Source organism: Ambystoma mexicanum, chromosome 6q, assembly GCF_040938575.1.
Source record: "Ambystoma mexicanum isolate Mex_15411 chromosome 6q, UKY_AmexF1_1, whole genome shotgun sequence".
NCBI lineage: Eukaryota > Metazoa > Chordata > Amphibia > Caudata > Ambystomatidae > Ambystoma > Ambystoma mexicanum.
This window is the reverse complement of record NC_090937.1, coordinates 1,620,610,514-1,620,633,162: the sequence shown is the minus strand read 5'-3', so window position 1 is coordinate 1,620,633,162 and position 22,649 is coordinate 1,620,610,514. Positions and strand designations below refer to the sequence as shown.

The 22,649-nt window shown below is 47.6% G+C and overlaps 1 protein-coding gene across 2 annotated transcripts in view; it reads left to right on the top strand.

Moving 5' to 3' along the window:
- Positions 1–22,649, top strand: part of LOC138515668 (C-type lectin domain family 4 member F-like) — a 281,439-nt gene that overhangs the window by 217,264 nt on the left and 41,526 nt on the right. For both annotated transcript variants that reach the window (XM_069630351.1, XM_069630350.1), the window contains one exon: positions 7,647–7,756. In XM_069630351.1, coding sequence (XP_069486452.1) covers positions 7,647–7,756 — 110 coding nt within the window. The remainder of the gene's footprint in view (positions 1–7,646; positions 7,757–22,649) is intronic.

Sequence of the window (22,649 nt, the reverse complement as noted above, 5' to 3'; positions counted from 1 at the left end):
CATAATTAGCACAATCATGCACCTGATCACCTTCTGCTAGTGGCTCAGCTATAAATGTAGAAGGATTCACTATTTTACATCTCACAATTTTACTTGTTGGGTTTGAAATCATTACTTCATAAACTGAAGCTCTTTGGGATGTCAATGTACCTTTGGGTTTCTCTAAAATGGCAAATCGAGCATGCTCCACAAAGAGAGTCATAGAGCATGCCATTACAATACTTCTAGACTTCTCATTTGTGAATGTGGTGGCTGCCAATGGCTGTTCGCATGGAAAGTGTCCTCTCATAACTGGGTCTAAATCCCACTATAATATGCTAAAGGCTTGTACCCCAATGTAGTCCTCTGTGTGAGTACCGCAGTCATGACTGTGCCATTTGCATGTGAAAACAAATAAAATTCCTCCGCATAATTGAGAGTTCCCAAAACAGGAGCCGTACAAATTGCTTTTTTCAGCTCCTCAAACCCTTCTTCCACTTCCTCAGTCCATTCAATTTTACTTTATTCCCTTATGCTTTCTTTAAAGCGTGCTAAAGTGCTCTTGTGTATGAACTGTAATCAAACACCCATGCTCTAACATGGTAGCATAATCCCCAAGAACTGTTGCATCTATTTCACTGTACTTGGCTTCGAGGTTTTCATAATTGCCTCTGCTCTCCCAGGTGTCACCTTCTTTCCTTCATGTGAAATAAACTGCCCTTCTTGGCAATATTGTAACTTCTCTTTGTCCAGCTTATATCCCTTGACTGCTAGAATAGTCAATACATGAATAGAATCCTGTCTGCACTCATCTTCTGTGGTGCTACAAACTAAAATGGCATCTACGTATTGTATCTCTGCACTCTTAAGATCAATGTTGCCTGAATCCACCTGTAGGACTCTGTTGAAGATCGATGGGGACTCATAATACCCCTTGGGCAAGCGAGTATGTTTCAGTTGAGTTTGGCGGAATGTAAAGGAAGTCAGGTCTTGTGAGTCTTTGTCTAGCGGGATCGAGAAAAACACATTTTTCAAATCAAACACCATGAATTATCGAGATTCAACTGGGATACTACATAGTATTGTCGCTGGATTCGGGACTAAAGAAACTCTGCCGCTACAATCTGGTTAATCGGACTCATAAATTGTATGAAACTCCACAACCCTCCTTTAGATATTTTGAGAGGATACACTGCAGTATTACATGACGATTCTGATGGCACCAGAATTCCTTGTTTCATCAGTGGTGAAATAGTCTGAAATATACCCTCATCTGCCTCTCGAGACATGGAGTATTGTCTTGCTCGAGGTAAAATTGCTCCTGGCCTCAGTTTTATTTTAACCTCCCCTATTCCCTTTAATAAACCTACGTCATAAGGGCCTGTACTCCATAGAACGCATGGCACCTTCTCCAAGTCTTACTGACAGTATGCGGGACGCTGCTGCATTATCGCCGTTTGCTGTGGGATTTCCCTTTTTTTGTATTCTTATCCAGTATGTGATGCTCATAAAGAACACCACTTCATTGTCTGTTTGGTTTTCCCTAAACATCTTCAGTAATGTTAGTCAGTCTATAGCCTTCCTCGAGAGCTATTACTGTTCTCCATGGTCTACCCTCTTCATCCATTCCTTCAAGCATTGCCATATTCCTTCATACTATGGCTGCTTCTAATTCTGTAGAGATTGTCTGTCCCCCCCCTCTTCGTCCATTGGTATCTGTGGTCTGAACAAGAACTCATCAGGTATCCTCACAATTTTCCCACTAAGCCAGGTGGACATGTCAATTGAATGCTCACTCCATATAGAAAAACCTCTGGATCTAATGGAATGCCTCGCAGAGCCACTTGCCCTGTGTCTGCCAGTATAAATTTGCCCACGTTTAAATTGTGTATTCCTGGAGTGGAGCACACTGTTCCTTGATCAGTGAATGAAATCGTCATGTTAAGTTTTGTAATTAGGTCCCTTACTAAAATGTTAACTGGTGTTTGTCGTGAATATAACAAAGGAACAGACATTCTCTGATAGAGATTGGTAATTCATCAGTAAAGGAACTTGACTTGCAGCTCCAGAGGACCCTTGAGCATTCATGGCAGTTCCCGACATCGGATATTTTCCCTCGCGCATACAAGAACGAGCAGCCTTAGTGTCTACTAAAAAAGAAAATGATTTGCCACCTAGCGTCACTTCGACCCTTGGTTCCTCTTGGGGTTCTGGTGTCACGGATAGTACTGAACACATCAAGTTTCTGTGTGAACTGTCCTATTGTGGGTACAGACTCATCCCAGTCCCTGTGTAAAGAGATCCTCCTACCACAATGACACCTCCTATTCTGGGTATCAACACTTGTCCTGTGTTAGCATACTGTTCTGTCTGCATTGGAGCTTGGTGCGATTGCCCTTGTGGTGGATTCATCTGTACTTGCTCTTGCTGTGGTTCCTGCTGTACTTGTGACGCTTGTGTCTGATACACTGTGTGATCTTGGGCATACCCTTCCGTAGTTTGTGTGCTATATGGTAGAGGATAAGCTGTCACCCCTCTTAAGAATTGACCATTCGGTAGACTCCTTTGCCCTGTCATCCCACAATTTCAACATAGTGGGGGCGCTCGTCTAACAAGTCCCCCTTGGTTAAATCCTCCATGGATATTCTGATTCTCATTCGGTACACTGTGAAACCCACCTTGATTATTTTGGAATCCCCACTTCCTCTATAGCCAAAACTTCTGCCTTGTGGCACAACCCCATATCCACCTTGATCCATCAAGCGCTGATTATTCACCTGCAATGTAGCCATGCTTCCTGCATTCCCAATCCTTTTCTACTTGTTAATACCGCCCCATCTATGGCATATTACTAACTTGGCTTTCTCAATTTTCCTAGCCTCATTTTTCTCTTGCAGCCGCCGACAGTGATGCACTATCGTCAACATTATCTCAGCCCATGGTTTAGCTTTCATTCCCAGATGTTTCTTCATTTGTCTCTGTACTAGCTCAGGCAACCCCTGACATAAAATGTGGTAACATAATGCCACTGTTATTTCCCACAGAACAGCAAACTGCCATTACTCTTGAAGGTCCTGAATGTAAGCAATAGGGTCTTCATCTTCCTTCATTTTGCGTGTCATAATATCTGATGTGTCACAGTCACCCTGAGAGCCCTCCAGACATCTGCTCTACAATTATTAAACGGCGCTCTGTCATGCGTTGTGTTTTGTGCTGTTTTCAAACCCTGCTCTCCTCCAAATGTCATCAGCTCTCTCCCCAGGAATAGCTGCCAGGAGACCTTTTATGTCCCCTATGGAGTTTTCACCTTAAATGATCGTTGTCCATCTGTGACAATGAATATACTGTGGTCTTGCTCCCCCTTTTTCCAGTAAGGGAAAATGTGTAAACCCCAACCCACAGTCGGTTCCCATCGTTAGCCTATATATAGCAGGGATGATTATCCCTGACCATCATCTCCTTGGTGGTAGCGATCTTAACATGCTCACATATGACAGTGATTCTCCCTTTTCACTACACAATCGTCCTCGGGACCTTCTGGATATGGTATAGGATCTGGCGTCCTGTCCTTAGGTTGTTCCAGATCTGACCATCTTACTTCTTTATCCATTTGCAGGCTTCCTTCAGAAGTGCACCTGCTCCCCCTTCTTGTCTCGAGGACCAACTCTCTTTCCTCATCTGACATTTCTTGTCCCCAACTAGTATGACTATCATCCCCTTCGCCCCTATCTAAGTTCAGTCTACTTCAGGACAATGTTTGACGTTCATTACTGAACAGGATTTTCTCCTCTCTTTGTAATTGAGGCATCAGGGATTGATCATCGCTCCCACGAGTTTCATGCTCACTATTTTGTCTCAACTGTTGATAGGCTTTATCAATTCTGTCTCAATGCTTTCCACATCAAATCTTTCTTTGTCTAATGTTACTCTAGATGCCCCTGATGTTACTTCTTTCATTGGAAGAAAATCTTCTGTTCTAGCCCATCGTATCTCTGGGCTTGGCCCTACTGGTTCTCTATGAATGAGACTGGAATCAAGACTCCGCTGTCTCCTTCTTTGTTCTATTTCTTAATCCAATTCTCTTTGTTTTCTTGCATCTCTTCTAATTCTGTATTCCTCTTGCCTTTGTTATTCCCTCCTTACTCCTTCCCTTCGTCTATGTATTCTTTTGTCCCTTAATTTTTTGCATTCCTCCTCTTCTATTTCCCTTTCTCTTCTATCCCTGTCGTCTATCGCTGTCTATTGTCATATTTTCTCTGTTCTTCTGCCCACTCTTCTTTCTTTTGTTGCTTCTCCTGATATATCTGTTCTCGTCGCCCCCGCTCTTCCTTTTCTGTTCATCCTCCTTCAATCTCTCCTCTCGTTATTTATCTCTTCTATCTTGTTCGTCCTTATCTTCCCTTTGCCTAACTTCCTCAATGGTTTTCCCATCTAATTTAAGAAATATCTGTCCTCTCATCCTTTTTTTTCTGCACAAGCAATACCTCGTCAGCTTTATCCTTCTCACCATTCCATCTCTTAATCTCTCTTTCTATTTCTGTCGATATATTCGATCACTCACTCTTTTCCTCTTTGTCTTTCATGGTCTTACTGATCACTTTGTTTTTCTTATTGGATTACTATACCCCGTTGCTCTCTTTCAACTCCTTTAAAGGATACACTCCTACTTCTTCTGCACTAGCGTCTTTCACTTAGGGCAACGTAAGGAGAGCTGAGGGCTCAACACCTTCCTCCTTACGCTGACTAAGCATCCACTCCTCAGGTGGTGGATCCTCCATCGCTTCCTGATACATTTTCCAAAGCGCTAAAATAGCTAATCTTTTCTCTAATTTCTTCCCCGTGTACGCAGCGTGCAAGTATGTGGTCATGTGTTGCAATACCACTTTTGACAGTGATCCCCCTTGTGGCCATGGCATGAACATCTTATCTGCTGTGCCTTTCCCCCATCCACACTATACTGTCTCAGCTTAGGCATGTGTTTTGGCAGTGTCTTACATAAGTGCATAAGAGGAGTGTCTCCCATGATGACAAGTCTTGATTGACTGTCAATACTTACCAGACTTATGAATATACATTGAGCTCTGTTTAAATCACCACTTTTTCGATGCCTTTCAAAACAACAAATATGAGCGGGCGCCATCAATCGCCACTCAAGCCTCTATTTGTAGATTAGCTATTTCTAACTCTGGATTGGTACCAACATCTTCACTAGGTAGTCCCTATAGCTCCTAGACTTTTTTAATGACTTCACAACTTCTAGCGCTCTTCCATATTTTTACTCAACAAAACAAACAGACAGACTAGTCAACTTTACAGATTAATAAACGTCATGATCACACTTTTCCCTCCCTTGCCTTTTCTTAATACCTCATACAGGGTTTCAGACATCATCTTTCATTAATCTGTTTACGCGTTGTATTTTTCACTCTACCCTCGTTGGGATTTGAGATGTCTCCTTCTGAAACTCTCTTGAGTTTAGGACGCTAGGCGCTTTCTCTTCTCTTTATACAATGTTTCCCGTTACTCAAAATTATCACACCTCATCCCCTTAATTTGCCAATCCCCTTAGTCTACTCACCATTCATTCAATAATTGAATTAAGGCCTTCGGTATCGACTCCTCTCTAAAATCTGATCACTGCACCCTCCATCCACACAGCACCCATGGAAACTGGGCACTAATTTCGTCAAAGGGGGTCCGGCCCACTGGCTCCGTCCTTCTTGCAAGTTTATTTCTTTTCGTTCGCTCTCCACAGGAAAACCTGCGATCTTCCGGCTAATGGCAGAGGATTCTCGATCGTCCGAAAAACTGGGGACAAACTAGTTTGGATCTTGAACCATCCGCAGTGCTTCCACCTGAGCTTAGAGCCTTTTTGATAACACACATGCAGTGGATGAGATGCAGAATAACTCTGACACCAAATAATCGAACCTATTCAGGAAGATGGCAAAGTTTACTGTTTAATATCAATTATCTAAAACAGGGAGTTACAACGGACATCAATGGTCATTCGCTCAGTTCTCTCAATGCATTTCACATAAAAACACAATTACATACAAAAGATTTGTCATAAATGATGTTACTATGTGGCAAATAAGAAAAACCTATGAAGGGTTGTGATATGTTCAAGGGGAACATCTAAGTATACTTTCTATAAGGGTTAAGGTTGTAATTGGATATCTACTGTCAGGTGTACAACGTGTGCCTACCTCTAAAATGTGTCATCTTCTATACCAGTAAGGACGCCATATATCATTGGCTCTCAAACTATAAGGTCCTTCAGTGTACGGCCCTCTACAATTGGTTGGCACACTCGTGCCATGTCTGGAACATTCGGTTCACTTAGCAGCATGTGAGCTCAGACTCAGCTGCCAGGAGGTGGACTTGACTTTACCTCCCCACCCATTTAGCCCAACGTCTCTCATCACTCAAGCCTTCTGCCATGAAGATTGTCTTTGAACTTGGCCTTGTCGAGTATCTTTGTCTCTGGGAATATAAGGGACTATGAGCACGCACTATAGTAGTTCTGGAACTCAAAGCTGCATTTAAATGTCTTAAATGAATAAAACTAGTCTTGGCTGCCTTCAGCTTTGGTACCAGGCAAGACAGCCTTGCCACTCATTTCCATGATCTCAGCTAATTCTTGCTCTGACACAGTTCTCGTTTTGTTTCTTCTTCATGGGTCCGAGCTTATTAAATTCATGACACAGAGGTCCTGCTTCTATACAATGGCGGCTCTGCTGGCAATCTATTCACTACGTATAGCCAGCTTCTATAAAACTCATCATGTTTACTTTCTCAAAGAGGGTATGGGATGGAAAAGTGAAAGGCACTCAGAAAAGTACACTTATTATTATTGGTGTTATTATACTCAAGGTTTTTATTGAGTGGGGACCAAACTTTGGGAAGCAACAGAGCACTTTATAAATCACAGGTGGAAGAACAGGGTGAGGGTAGCAAAAGATACAAGGGAACATGGTGCTAAAAATAGGTGAGCTGGTTGGCGGGCAATTTGGCAGCAACGGATCTAGAAGCAACAAGGGGAGGAAACAGTGCTGATCCACCTAGTCTAAGGTAGGGTGGAGAGTGGAGGGTGTGCGAGCTAGGTGTTAGTTCGGAACACTCCTAGAAGAGGAAGGTCTTGGTAGTCTTCCTGAAATGTAGCAACAAGGTGGTGAGTCTGGGCTGGGAGGAGGTTTCAGAGTCTTGGGGCATAGACAGAAAGGGTCTTTCTTCTGTTTTTTCCTCCCTGCAGTGAAGTATTGAGGATGGGATGATGCTAAAATACTAAGAGAAGTATGGTTGGGATGGCCGTTTGTGGAAAATTGAGGGTTGCCCTGTTCTTCTGCTTCTATATTAGAGTTATTTATATATTTTCACATGTTTTTAGAGTTGTTTTATCACTTCTTGTGTCATCGTCATTGTCAAATGCTTTATGATGTCACCGTGCTAAACTCATAACAGAAGAAGTGAGTGTTTGTGTGATGTCACTTCTTTTAATTTCACAAAGGGGTCAAAGGAAGGTTAAGGCCACTTTGCTGGTCATTTTGGTCTAATAATTAAAGAGCTCAGGAATTAGACATTTCCTCATAGTGCAATGTCTGTATCCCACAAATATCTTGAACATTGCTACCTTCCAGCAGGTCTAACCTAACTTTATTTTGTAGGGATATCTCGCCACTATGAGAGGTACGGCCTACTACTGGATTGGACTCACAGACCAGGCGTCCGAGGGCACGTGGTATTTTGTGGATGGCTCCCCGTATAAACTACGCACGTAAGCATTTTTATAAATGTTAATAGATAGTGGTGTCAAATGACTGAGTACAGGTTACTAGACACTTTATGTTTGCAAAGTAATTCATGCTATGAATCTGTGGTAGACAGAAATGCACTGAGGAATGAAGGTAAAGGGCCCAATTCATGAAATAGTGTGCAGAGATCCTGCAATGCCGTGCTCCGAGAACGACTCTGCACGTAGAGGTTTTTCTGCACTCTCTACGTATTCATGGAATTGTTTGCGCAATGTAACCGTATAGCGAAGTCGCATCCGGAAAACCTCCTACATGCCCCCCACACAAAGCAAAAACAACCAGAAACAATTACCTTTGGGTGCATCCAAGGCGCGAATACCTGCACCCTTAAAACAGTGAGGGGGGTCCCACGCAAGAAGCCCTGCATCTCAGGGACCCTGCGCAGGGGCCCCCTTAACTGTTGAGAGTACCCCAACAACATGCATACGATTTATCATAACTCGGGTAAAACTCAGAAAATGTGCGAGGTAAACCCCATAAACCATTTGTGCACCCGGCTACACTGCGTATGCGCAACCCTAAGTTAGATCAGAACCCCGGCAAAATACGTGCACCCCTAAAGCCGACACCCGATCTTACCTCTGCGTGGTGAATCCTATGCGTAAGTGTCTGTACGCCTGCCTTAGGGTGGCAGATAGAATGAGAGCTTTTAGTGGCAATTTCCCTTACAAGAGGTTGCTTGGTCGGATCCATGAATGAGTATCGTTCTGTTCATTATTGGGCCTGCGATGGACAGCCTGTGGGCCGTCCCTTGTTACGCTAACCTTTTCCCTTGTTCTTCCTCATTTTACGAGTTCCGCCCCCTTCCCAGTCCTCTGCTCAAGCCACGCCCATGCTCTGCGGCGTGTCTCACGCAAGGCACTCGGCCACTCGCAGAGAAATGCTTAGCCTGCATGAAGTCCCTACAAAGTACAAAAAAGTGCCACGCTGTCGATTCCATGAATCGACAAACAGGATTTTGCACGCAGTTTTGAATGCAATGTCCCCATTTACTGCAAAAATAATTCCATGAATCGGGCCCAAAATATGTTGATGAAGTTGGGCAAGATATTAGGGCGAAATGGTGGGATAAAAATTAGCATTTTCACCAGCATTTGTAGCACATTATCAATTCCTTTTTCTGATAGTGGTGCATATCCGTTTTGCCCCTGTACCGACATTGAATAATGTTAATAATAATAATAATAATAATAATAATAATAATAATAATAATAATAATAATATTAATAGTGATTACACAATAAACCCCAAAGTGAACATGTAATGCCCGCCCACAGAGCTTTATGTTGCTGTTTGCACACTGGCATGCCGATGAAGGATATTCGTCATTAGAATTAGCTTTCTGGCTTATAAATGAGAAGAAAAGAAATTTGCATATTCACGGTCACAAGCTTCACATTCAGCAGTAAACCACTTTGGGTCTCATTCCAAATTTGGGGCTGCAGAAAGTGAGCTTCAACAAGTGCCCCCGTGACTTCTCTTACGTAGTGAGCTGCTGGATTTTCACCCAAAATCCAAAATGACTGGGAGGCCTCCCATGAACCCGATGCCCTCAGAGGCAACATATCTGATGATGACGGGTCCATACCAGGGACTGAAGCAAGCATTCAGCACCTACTTCGACCCCCAGAGAAACATCGACCATGAGAGGCACACGTTCAATACAGCCAGTCAACTGAATGGGGAGTCAATGGGCGCAAGCCAGTAGCTCATTGCCATTTCCATAAGTTCACAAATGAAGATGCTATCAGATTGCGAATTATAAGAGGATGCCTCTCGTCCACTTTCAGAAAGAAACTAATTCGTGAACCCCTTCCCCTCGCCACCATCCAGCAAATGGTTCTAACAGAAGCGAGAGCAGATAATTAAGCAGCACAAATAGAGACTGAAATAATGTCGGTGAGAGAACAAGCGTATCAAAGCAGGCCAGGCAGAAGGAGCATGACTGGCGCCGATCCACCTGCACGAAGATATGGGACCACAGGAAGATACCACACATGTGGCCTACCATTTCCGCATGATGAAGGGGTGAAGTGCCCTGCATTTGGACAGAGGTGTGTAAATTGTGGGAGAGAAAATCATATGGCAAGGGTGTGTAAAACGCCGCTAAACCGCATGCAAGTAAGTGCCAGCCTAGGCAGGAGACCCGAGTCGAACTCGCGCATAGCAGGGCCCAGAAGGGATGAGGACGCCACAGAAACTTGGCGAACTATGTCCGACAAGTCACACGCCAATCTTCATCACCCACGCCCTCTCAAGTAAGAAACAAACATGAATATGCATATATGAAGTCTGACGTAGTGACTGCTGCAGTAGGAGAAATTGACATCAAGGTAGGACAGCATCCAGCTAAGTTTGTCATTGACACCAGAGCCACGTTAAATATCATGTGCATATCCGAGTACCGCAAGATAGTGTCCCACCTACGTTGATGCCATCAGGGCTCAAGGTATTTCAGTCTGCCACAAAAGGACCCTCTCTTATTCACGGGAAATTCACAATGGAGCTAAACTACAAAGGGCGGCTTGCCATAGCGGAACTGCATGTTCTTCAAGGGAAAGTACTGGGAAGCAATCTCCTGGGGAGACCAATGGCTGTGGAAATGGGAATTGCTGCTGTAACATATGCCATGAGACCTGAGGGAACAATCCATGAGCAATTCCCAGAGCTATTCAGAGGATTCGGATGTTTGAGAGGGAAACCAGTGACTCTTCACATCAACGAGTCTGTTGCACCAGTTGCCCAACATCCCAGAAGGATACCGATCCATTTTCAACCACAAGTGGAGGAGTAAATCAGGTGTCTGCTAAGAGAAGACATAATAGAACCGGCCTGTGGTCCCACTCCCTGGGTTTCGCACCTGGTAGCTGTCCACAAACAAGGCACATTCAATGCAATCTGTCTGTGTAGACATGAGGCAAGCAAACAAAGCCATTGAACGTGAGAGACATCCAGGGATACACTTAAATGGTATGATCAGCTTGCTCAATGGGGCCACCATATTCACCAAATTGGACCTATACGAAGGATATCATCAGATCAAACTGGATGAACAGTAACAATATATAACAACGTTTGCAACTAATGATGGACTATTTTGCTCCAAAAGACTCCGTTTTGGAATATCATCCGCAGCCGAGATCTTCCAGGAGAGTGTCAGGAGAGTGGTTCGTCATATACAAAACTGTTTTAATTACAGTGATGACATTTTGGTTTTTGGAAAAGACCTGAAACAACATGATCAAGCATTACACGACATCTGCACGGCATTATCCCAAGCAGGGTTGACATTGAACCCAGAGAAATGTGCCTTTCACAAACGGAATCTCAAATTCTTTGGACACGTGTTCTCGCCAAGTGGAATGAGCCTCGACCCAGGGAAGGTAGAGTCTATCACTAAGATCTCGCTCTCACAGGGTGTAGGTGAGGTGCATTCATTTTTGGGCATGGCCAGCTATTGCAGCCAGTACCTGAAAGACTTTGGCACCATCTATGCCCCACTGAGGGACCTTTCCAAACAAGGCAAGGAGTTTCAATGGGATCGCCATTGCGAAGTAGCGTTCATGCACACCAAAAGAGAAATTGGATCAGCAGAATGTATCACCTACTTTGACCCAACAAAATATACCAAGCTAACGGTTGATGCCAGCCGGTGGGGTTGGGTGCCATCTTAGACCAGAACACCCCAGGTAGCAACAGTCTGCGGGCGATTGTGACCTATGCCTCCAGGAGCCTCTAGGAAGTAGAACAAACTATCATCCACTCTATGATAATACTGTACCTAGCCCAGTCTTTGAATGTCAAACCTAGGTAGTCATTGATGTCATATTATAATTTGTTTGCATTGGGCCTCATTACGACCCAGGCGGTAAGTTACCGCCTGGGCCGTGACTTTACCACCATGGCGTAAACTACGTTTACGCCATGGTGGTTGGCGGACTTACCGCCCCATTCCGAGTTTGGCGGGGCGGTAAGTCCCCAATCCCCATTTACCCTTCCCCATTCCCATTTTTGCCCGATAGGGCATAATGGGAGTGGGGAAGGCGTTAATTACGCCACCGTAAATTACGGTGGCGTAATTAACTCCATGGTCCCTTAGCGCCATGGATTTTAACACCTGCTAAAAGCAGGTGTTAAGTCCGCCATGGCGCTAAGGGACCTCGTACTCAGGCGGTAAGGGTCGGCGCTGTTTACGCCGCTGTAAAACCCTTACCGCCTGAGTCGTAATGAGGCCCATAGTGTTTTTAGCCCAATCTGTGACTTTCAAATCTAGGCAGACCCTGTTGTCACACTAGTTATCATTTGCCTGCACAGTGCTTTTAGCCCATCTCTGTGATTGTCGATCCTAGACAATCTCAGCTGCCATATTACTTGTATCCAGTGATCCCACTCCTTAACAACTACTCTGGCTGAATAACTACCCCGGCCACCCAATATGCACCTAGCAGTTACTTGCCTTACCATCTGACTCCCACCTATACCTATGAAATGTACCTACCAGGCCTCTTCTCAGCACTGCTGAGAGTAATTCTCCTCCTCATCCACCTGTCCAGCCACCACAGCCTTACCTCTAGCTATGCCTCCCCAGGCACCACCTGCCCTCCTATGATGCACCTCTCGATACCAAGCAGCCTTGCTGCCAGAAACTCCAAATTACGTGCCAGACTACCCAAAATATATGAACCCTGATCCAGAGACACTAACCAGTCTAAATTGTCCAACTGGACCCTACCCATGCTTTCGATCCCTTCCACCAACCGCCCCTTGGACACACCCAAGCACGGCCAAACTAACACTCAGCACAAGGTTCACAACTTAACCACTACAACTACACATACCAAACCTACCACCCCTCTCATACGAGGCGCCTTAATTAACGCACGATCACTAGTAGCCCATGCCACAGACGCAGCAGACCTCATTCTAGCAGAAGAACTAGACTTCCTAGCCATTACCGAGTCTTGGCTCCATGCAGCCGCTGGACCTGCTCTTTCACTAGCCGTCCCCGACTACTACACTATCCATCCGAGCGGACAGAACAGAATCCAGAGGTGGAGGCCTCGCTATAATTGCCAAAACACACCTCAACATCAGACTCGACACCACCAATCACTTCCCATCATGCGAATCCCTCACAGCCAAACTTCCTACCGCCAACTCCCAAACTATAACCATCCACTTACTCTACAGACCCCTGGCCCGCTTGGTTCCTTCGAGGAAGACCTCACCACCACCATCACTAATAACCTAAAAACATCTCCCAGAGCCTCCTCCTAGGAGACTTCAACTTGGGCCTCAAAGATCCTAAAGACCCACAGGCGACCCTCGTCAACAATACCCTGCTAGAACTAGGCTTCACCCAAAGAGTGTCCGCCCCCACTCACAACAAAGAAAGAACCCTGGACTGGGTAGCTGACCACAACTGCGTGGCCTCCATCATAGCTAACACCCCCCAACCATGGTCCGACCACCATCTCCTCGCCTTCAACCTCAAAGCTGCTAGCCCCATCACTAATAACCTACTAGCCACTGCTATCCCTACGAGAAGCAAGAAAAACATCACAGCTGAAATACTCGTCCCTCTTATCCTCCAAACCTTGTACCAACTCCCAGCTACCTCCAACCCCACCATCTCGTAGAAAGCTACAACAATAGCATGCGCTCAGCATTAGACTCTATCGCACCCCTAAAACTGAGAAAGTATAAGCCGAAAAAACACCTGAACACATGGTTCTCTACTCATCTAAAAGCCCTCAGGTCTGAGAAATGCATAAAAGAACAAGCTTGGAGACAATCTCCAACAGACATCAACAATCAGACCTTCAACAAAATAGTCTCTACTTACAAAAAGGAAATCATCACTGCTAAACAGGAATCATACAATCAGAGAATAGCGCAAGCCAGATCCAACACTAAGGAACTCTTCACCATTATCAAAGAGTTGGAAACACCCATCCTAGTCCCAGACACATGTGTGAAAGATGAACAATGGTGCACTAGTGTTCAAAATGCCCTGTCCAATAAAGTAGCAGGCCTTCAGATCAAAATCTCTAACAAGAAAGAATCCCTAAGTCTACCAACTCCACTAACACCCCCACACACCCAACTCTCCTCCCCACGCCCCAGAACACGACACCTAACCCACTTTCCCGCTTCAGCTTTTCCAAAGTCTTCACGTTAGAAGTGGAAAAAATCATTCTCAGCCTCAAATCATCAAACTGTCAAGGTGACCTTTGCCCCCCAAATCATCAAAGACGCACTAGAGACCTCTCACCGTTCACAGCAAACTTATCAATGCCTCCTTCTCTTCAGGTACCATCCCCAATAACCTTAAAGGATCCTGGGTCCTCCCCCTACTCAAAAAACCCATCCTTGACGCGACGATTCCCACTAATTAAAGACCCATTACCACCGTCCCCTTGCTGCTCAAATTATTAGACAAGACAGCCTATCAACAAATACAAAAATACCTTGAGCAAAACCACCTCCTAGGAACCCGGCAATCAGGCTTTAAACCCCAACATGGGACAGAGACAGCTCTCATTGACCTTAAGGCCCAAATTGGCACGTTGAGAGACAATGGGAAAACGGCTTTACAGCTTCTTCTAGACCTCTCTGCAGCATTCGACCTAGTTGATCACAAAATTCTTTGTGACCACCTAAACTCGGCTGCCCACTTCTCCCAAGAAGCCTTCGGCTGGATTGAGTCATTCCTGAGTAACAGATCCATGCATGTTTTCTCCACCTCAGCTTCCGCTGACCCCATACCCATCACATGTGGGGTACCCCAGGGATCATGTGTCTCCCCCATCCTGTACAACGTGTTCACAAAGCCCCTGTTTGATGATCTTGATGGTCTGGGTGTCACCTACTCTAATTACGCTGAAGACACCCAGATCCTCATCCCGCTGACGGGAGACTACAACACAGATTTGGGCTTGGTGAACAGGGTGTACCTCCTCATCCAGGCATGGATGGCCTCCCACAGTCTATGCCTGAATGATGACAAGACTGAACTTATCATCCTCAGATCCACCCCCAATCTAAACAAACTGGACCACAACTACTCGAGCTTCACTATAGACAGTAACCCCATCAAGGTAGCAAAAGTAGTGAAAACCCGAGGAATCTACCTAGACTCCACTCTTTCCTTCCACAAACAGATTAGCTCTATGGCCTCTTCCACTGCCTACACATGTAAGCTTATAAAAGCAGCCAAACCCTTCCTATCCACATAGAACTGCATTACCCTAGCCAGAACCATTGTTTTATCCAAACTCGACTACTGTAATGCCCTTTATGTTGGAGCCAACAAACAGATTACTAACAAAATACAGACCTTTTAAAATAATGCCCTTAGAGCAGCGCTTAGCATTCCCAAGAGAACTCACATCTCCAACATCAGGAGATCTCATAACTGGCTCACCACCACCGACAAAATCTGACTCAAAGTAGCCTCCTTAACACACAAATGCCTCAATAATGCAGCCCCCCGCTACTTAGCTGACAGAATAAAAAGATACTCCCCTAACAGGCCCACCAGAACATCCAATGCTAACTTGCTTGCAGTTCCCAGGTTTAACAGATCCAACTTGGGCAGGAACAGCTTCCAGGTGCAAAGCAGTCCAACACTGGAACTCCCTGCCACTAGCTCTAAGGACCCCCCAAACATACCCCCGCTTTAGACGCAACTACATTCAGTGGCTAAAGAACAACGACCAACAACTGACCTGCCTCTACATTTTATGCTTCCATGTAATTATGTATATATTGTAAACTGCATATCACAGTATCTATCACAACTGTATTAACCTATGCACATACTGTAAATCCTCTGTACAGCATTGTGACCAAGCTGAGAATAACCATACTGATCCTACGCCCTCATACCTTCGGGTCTGGTGTGCAATATAAATGAATAAACTAAGGGGGTAATTCATGGAATTTCGCACAAAAGTGGCGCACGCGGCTGGCGCACAGTGTTCCCGTGCGATAGACTGCGCCAGCCGCGTGCGATAAATTCCATTTCATCGCATAGCGTATTATGGATTTTAGCCTCCAAAACCAGCCGTGGCGCAGAGAGGCGCAGCAACCCTGCAGCAGCGCCAGTTAAGTCCCCAAGAACGCCCTCGCGCAAGGAAAATCCATCAAAAGTCCCAATTCAGCGCAAACGGCTGCGCTAACCCTGGGCGAGTTTACAGGGCTGCCAAACAGCAAACGCCAAGCGGGGAACGTGTATTGCAGGGGTGCGCGGGAAGTTCCACACGCAATTGTGATGGGTACGTGTATTTCAGGGGTGCGCGGGAAGTTTCACACGCGACTGTGCCGGGTACGTGTATTTCATGGGTGTGCGGGAAGTTTCACACGTGAATGTGCTGAGTACGTGTATTTCAGGGGTGCGCTGGAAGTGCCACACGCGATTCCAGCTGGGTACGTGCATTTTGTGGTGCGTGGGAAGTTCCACACGCGATTTTGCCGGGTACGTGTATTTCAGGGGTGCGTGGGAAGTTTCACACGCGATTGTGCTGGGTACGTGTATTTCAGGGGTGCGCGGGAAGTGCCACATGCGATTTCAGCAGGGTACGTGCATTTCTGGGTGTGCGGGAAGTTCCACACGCGATTGGGCTGGGTACGTGTATTTCAGGGGTGCGCGGGAAGTTCCACACGCAATTGTGCTGGGTACGTGTATTTCAGGGGTGCACGGGAAGTTTCACACGCGACTGTGCCGGGTACGTGTATTTCATGGGTGCGTGGGAAGTTCCACATGCAATTGTGCTGGGTACGTGTATTTCAGGGGTGCGCGGGAAGTTCCACACGCAATTGTGCTGGGTACGTATATTTCAGGGGTGCGCGGGAAGTTTCACACGCGACTGTGCCAGGGACCTGTATTTCATGGGTGCGCGGGAAGTTTCACACGCGAATGTGCTGAGTACGTGTATTTCAGGGTTGTGCGGGAAGTGCCACACGCGATTCCAGCAGGGTACATGCATTTCGTGGTGCGCGGGAAGTTCCACACGCGATTCGGCTGGGTACGTGTATTTCAGGGGTGCGCGGGAAGATTCACACGCGATTGTGCTGGGTACGTGTATTTCAGGGGTGCACGGGAAGTGCCACACGCGATTTCAGCAGGGTACGTGCATTTTGGGGTGCTCGGGAAGTTCCACACGCGATTGGGCTGGGTACATGTATTTCAGGGGTGCGCGGGAAGTTTCACACGCGATTGTGCTGGGTACGTGTATTTCAGGGGTGCGCGGGAAGTTTCACATGCGATTTTGCCGGGTACATGTATTTCAGGGGTGCGTGGGAAGTTTCACACGTGATTGTGCTGGGTACGTGTATTTCAGGGGTGCGCGGGAAGTGCCACACGCGATTTCAGCAGGGTACGTGCATTTCGGGGTGTGCGGGAAGTTCCACACGCGATTTGGGCTGGGTACGTGTATTTCAGGGGTGCACGGGAAGTTTCACATGCAATTGTGCTGGGTACGTGTATTTCAGGGGTGCGCGGGAAGTTTCACACGTGATTGTGCTGGGTACGTGTATTTCAGGGGTGCGCGGGAAGTGCCACACGCGATTTCAGCAGGGTACATGCATTTCAGGGTGCGCAGGAAGTTCCACACGCGATTGGGCTGGGTACGTGTATTTCAGGGATGCGCGGGAAGTTTCACACGCGATTGTGCCGGTACGTGTATTTCAGGGGTGCGTGGGAAGTTTCAAACGCAATTGTGCTGGGTACGTGTATTGCAGGTGTGCGCGGGAAGTGCCACACACGATTTCAGCAGGGTACGTGCATTTCGGGGTACGCGGGAAGTTCTACACGCAATTGGGCTGGGTGTGTATTTCAGGGGTGCGCGGGAAGTTTCACAAGCGATTTCAGCAGGGTACGTGTATTTCAGGGGTGCGCGGGAAGTGCCACATGCGATTTCAGCAGGGTACGTGCATTTCGGGGTGCGCAGGAAGTTCTACACGCGATTGGGCTGCGTACGTGTATTTCAGGGGTGCGCGGGAAGTGCCACATGCGATTCCAGCAGGGTAAGTGTATTTCGGGGTGCGCGGGAAGTTTCACACGCGATTCCAGCAGGGTAGATGTATTGCGGGGTGCGCAGGAAGTTCCACATGCGATTGGGCTGGGTACCTGTATTTCAGGGGTGCACGGGAAGTGCCACATGCGATTCCAGCAGGGTAAGTGTATTTCGGGGTGCGCAGGAAGTTTCACACGCGATTCCAGTAGGGTAAGTGTACTTCGGGGTGCGCGGGAAGTTTCACACGCGATTGGGCTGGGTACGTGTATTTCAGGGATGCGCGGGAAGTTTCACACGTGACTGGGCCTGGGAGAGCGGGCTACGTGTATTCCTGTGATGGGCGGGAAGATTTACACAGTCGCCTACAACGCGCCAAAAAAGACGGTCCAATCCGGAAACACGTACGCCAGCATGAAGCTGGCGTACGTCGACTTGCAAGAAGCAGGCGTACGTCGACACGTGCAGCATAAAAGTGCGCGCAAACAACAAACAAGCTCATACGCCAGGATGAATATACCATTCCTAGCAGCAGTGGCCGTGGGATACCGCAGGAGGAGGAGGAGGATAGTCAGGGCCAGAATCTTCACACCCAGAACCAGCCTTTTTGGGATGCCTGATGAGCGGGTGTATGGGAGGTACAGGTTTCCACCTCACATAATACTCGACCTGGTCAGTGAGTGGGAGGATGACCTCACATCACCCACCCTCTGCTCCCAAGCGCTCACCCCCCTGGAGAAGGTCCTAAATGTACTGCACTTCTTGGCTACCAGATCATTTCAGCGGACAAGTGCCATAGTGGGGGGGTGTCACAGGCCACGCAGTCACGGTGCCTACACCAGGTGTTGGCCATCATCACTGCACGCCCATCAGTCCGCAGGCACATATACCTGCCCAGAACACCTGCAGAAAGGCAGACTGCCGCCCAGGATTTCTATTTCTCAGTATATGCCAACTTTCCAGGGTCCACCCACGACAGAATGTCAACCCTAATCCGGGACATGGAAGCTTGGCGGCATGGTGATGCATGGCTGCTTGGTGAGTATAAATGCCACTGCACATGTATGCATGTCAGATACAGAGTAATGTCACTACCCCACTAATGATACCCATCACCACCTCCCCAGGGGACAGTGCCTACCCTCTGAGCACCCACATGATGACACCAATTCGGAACCCCATCACGCCTCCCGAGGTAAGATACAAAACAGCCCATATTGCAACCCGGAGCATAGTGGAGCGCACATTCGGAGTGCTCAAGTCATGCTTTCGCTCCCTTGACCGTTCTGGCGGGCAGCTTTTATACGCTCCCCCAGTAGTGTGCAGGATCATAGTAGCAGCATGTGTCCTGCACAATGTTGCAACACGCCGGGGCCTGGCTGTGGACATGGTGGTGCCCCCACATCCCCAACCACCACATGCACGCCCGCTGAGCATGGGAGGGGAAAGGGCACGGGATGAGGCAGCCCGTACGCAGCTGGTGGCTAATTACTTCACATAGAAATCACACCCCCGTGGAGTGCACACAGCCCTGGCACATACCATCTGACAATCAATGATGCCTCAATCAGACAATGATGATGAATGAAGGGACAGTCAACTGTCACAACCATAGCAGCCTGAGATTGTTCACCTGGAAGTGTTACAATGTGTGCATCCCTACCTACACAAACACTACCAATGCAGTGTCATCAAAATACACACTTCTATGCAGCAAAAATGAATACCCACTTGCAAAATACAACATGAGAACAGTGCCATGTCACCCAACCCCTCCAAGGCACCGCCACACAACACACCATGGCATGTCATGCAATGTGAGATCAAACAAAGTAATCCCCACAACATGACACAAGTGTCACAAAGTTCAGTGTCCCTAATGGAAACTGGCCACACATGAAATGCTCACAGTAAGGCAGGACCAACAACACACATGAGCAAATATTTAGCAATAATACAAATCAGCTACACAACCTCAAGCCTACCATAAACATGACAGTACGTATTTCAAAAAATTTGTAGTCTCACTACCTGATAATGCCAGCACTTCGACCACTTCCAACTGTACAGTGTTGGTGCCACGCAAAACTGTAGGTGCACTGCTTACAACATGGACTCCATCTCCAAGGTAGACGGCCTTGTGAAGAAATGAGGAATGGACCTGCAAATCAGGAGGATGAGATGGATGCAGAGGCACATATCAATACACCATGCAGTGTACAATACAACAACAATATGCACTAGAAATGTATACACAGTATTGACTACAGACTGACCACACAGCACATGGGAGTCCAACGTCACTGTGTAAGTCAATGTCACTTGGGCACACCCTTTGCAAGCCCATGGAAACGGGAAGCAGGAGGGGTGTGTCTCACAAACCCAAGCATCTGACCCAAATTCAGGACAAGCCTGCATGTGCCCAGCCACAATACAGCGGATGCCCACGGGAGCCACACAAGGCAACACACTGAAAAAAAATTCAAAATTCAAAAATCAAAAATCAAAAATGGCCATGTATGGGGGGATACCACCCAGGAGGTCCGAGGACAGGGTGCACACCAAAACCCACCTGTGTGGATTCTGTGGAGAAAAAACACCTCCATGGGCTCATGGCCTGCACGGCTACCCTATTGTGGGAGAATCGCTGCTGTCGCTCTCCCCACCCTCTGCAGCTGCATCAGGAGGTGGTGGCACTATGGGAGGCAGCCCACGCAAAGCCCTAGTCTGATCCTCCATGGCAGCAAGCATGCGGGTGTGGAAAGTCTGGTTCTGGAGGATAATCGTGCGGAGGTCCCCATGCAACAACTCACGGGATGCCCGGACCTCCTCCCGAGTTGCCTGCATCTCAGCTGAGAGCGTACGTGTGAGTCGCCCCAGCTGCTGTTCTGTCCTCGTGTCAGTTGAAGCCTCAAGTTCAACAAGAGCCACCCTGAGGTGACGGAGTTCCACCCTCAGGGCTTCCCTGTGGCCCTGGGACTCTACAGAAATGGCTTCCCGCAGAGTCTCCAGTGCCGCCCGTCTGTCCATGTTGGACGCCAACATGTCCTCCCTGTGTGACGGGCAAATGGAGTCTGTTGCCTGCTGTAGTTGCTCCATCAGCCTTTCTGGGGGACAATGGAAGTGGCCACCCTATCCATGGCCTGAGCCATCATCTCAGCTGATGCTTCCTGTTGGTTTGCCATACCGTATATGGATTGCTCACATGCGGTATTGCCAGGTGGCGTACGGCCACTGCGTCGGCGGGCACCACACCTGTCTGGGGCAAGGCAAACTGCGCCTTGCTGTGCCGGCACTGCCTGAGGCTGCAGGACTGCATTCCCCCTCTGATCTGCTGGCCCAGGAACAGGATCAGAAGTTGCGGGGTGTGACCCTGCATCCGTAACCAACAAAGGCGGACCTCCCAACACTGACATCCCCATTGAGGGTTCCACCCCTGGTGCAGGTGGGTCGGACAGAACAGAATCCCTCACAGAAACACTTACCTGCGACTGCACATAGGTCTCATCATCTGAATCGACACCTGAATAGAGCTCGGGCGGGGTGCACCCAGAGTCACCCCTTGAGAGAATGGTCTGCAGCAAGTGTGGGTTCTCACCCACCACCACACCACATCCCTCACTGGTGCCCGGTCGGCCCTGAGACCCCTCCTGGGTCTGCACCATCTCCACAACCCCAGCAGTATCAATTGCGTCATCCCCTGCAAAGACATGAAAGAAAAGAAATGGGAACAGGCATTAGCACCATGGCACACAATTAGGGCTGAGAAGCAACAGAACCAGTACTTCATTGACACATGTCCCACATGACTATAACCCTCCCATGCATGCACCGTCACTGCGTATGAAGGGGAGGCAAATGGCACACATTGATGACACCAAGATAGAAGATCAACACATTTGCTGCATGCTGGCTAGCAGTGCCATCACACATTGGCCTGTGATTGGCATGTCCAATACACATACATGACACATGCCATCACACAGATGGCATGTACCATAGCCATGTCACACATGTGACAATAGGCCTGAGAAATGCCTAGTGAAAGTGGTGGAATGCAAACAATCAGCCTGAATGAACACAGAAAAATATGCAACAATGGTTTGGCAAGATGACACTTCAAGGGCAACTGGCTTGATGTTGGGCTAAATGTCTACTGTTGCCAGAAGGGATACTGCAATACCCAAATCCTGGTGCTCAGAATGTATTGGATGAAGCACATGGGTGACCCAAACCACTCAGGCACACACACCCTCACCTGGCACTCATGTGGAGTGAGTTCAATGTCCTCTGCTGGAGACCCAACTCCAGTCACTAGAGTAGTGGCATGACTTGAGGCCAGCTTTTTCTTTACCCTGCGCTTCAGGTCATTCAAGCGATTGTAGCAATCATTAGCTGTGCGCCTCACGATTCCAAGGGCACTTATGATGTCTGCGATCGTCTGCCAGTGTGCCTGACGTTGAGCAGGTGTCGTCTTGCACCCTGCAGTAATCAACATTTCCCGGTCATGTGCGGACGCATACTCCACAAGTGCATCACGTTCGGCCTCACTGAAGCTAGGCTTCCTCGAGGTGCTGGACTGTGTAGCCGTGTGTGGGGCATCAGCCTGTACTGGACGAGCACTCTTCCTCTTCCGCTTGGAAGGTGGTGGGAATCCTGAGTGTCCTACGCCGCTCTGGACACTAGGGGCAGGAGCCCAGGTGGACTGTGTACTAGGAGTGTGGGAATGAACACTGAGCATGGGACTTGGTGCAGGCATTAGCTGAAGTGTGATGTAGTCAGGGGGAACGTCAGCAGGATGGACTGGGACCGACACTGTCCTGGCTGGGTGAGTGAGAGC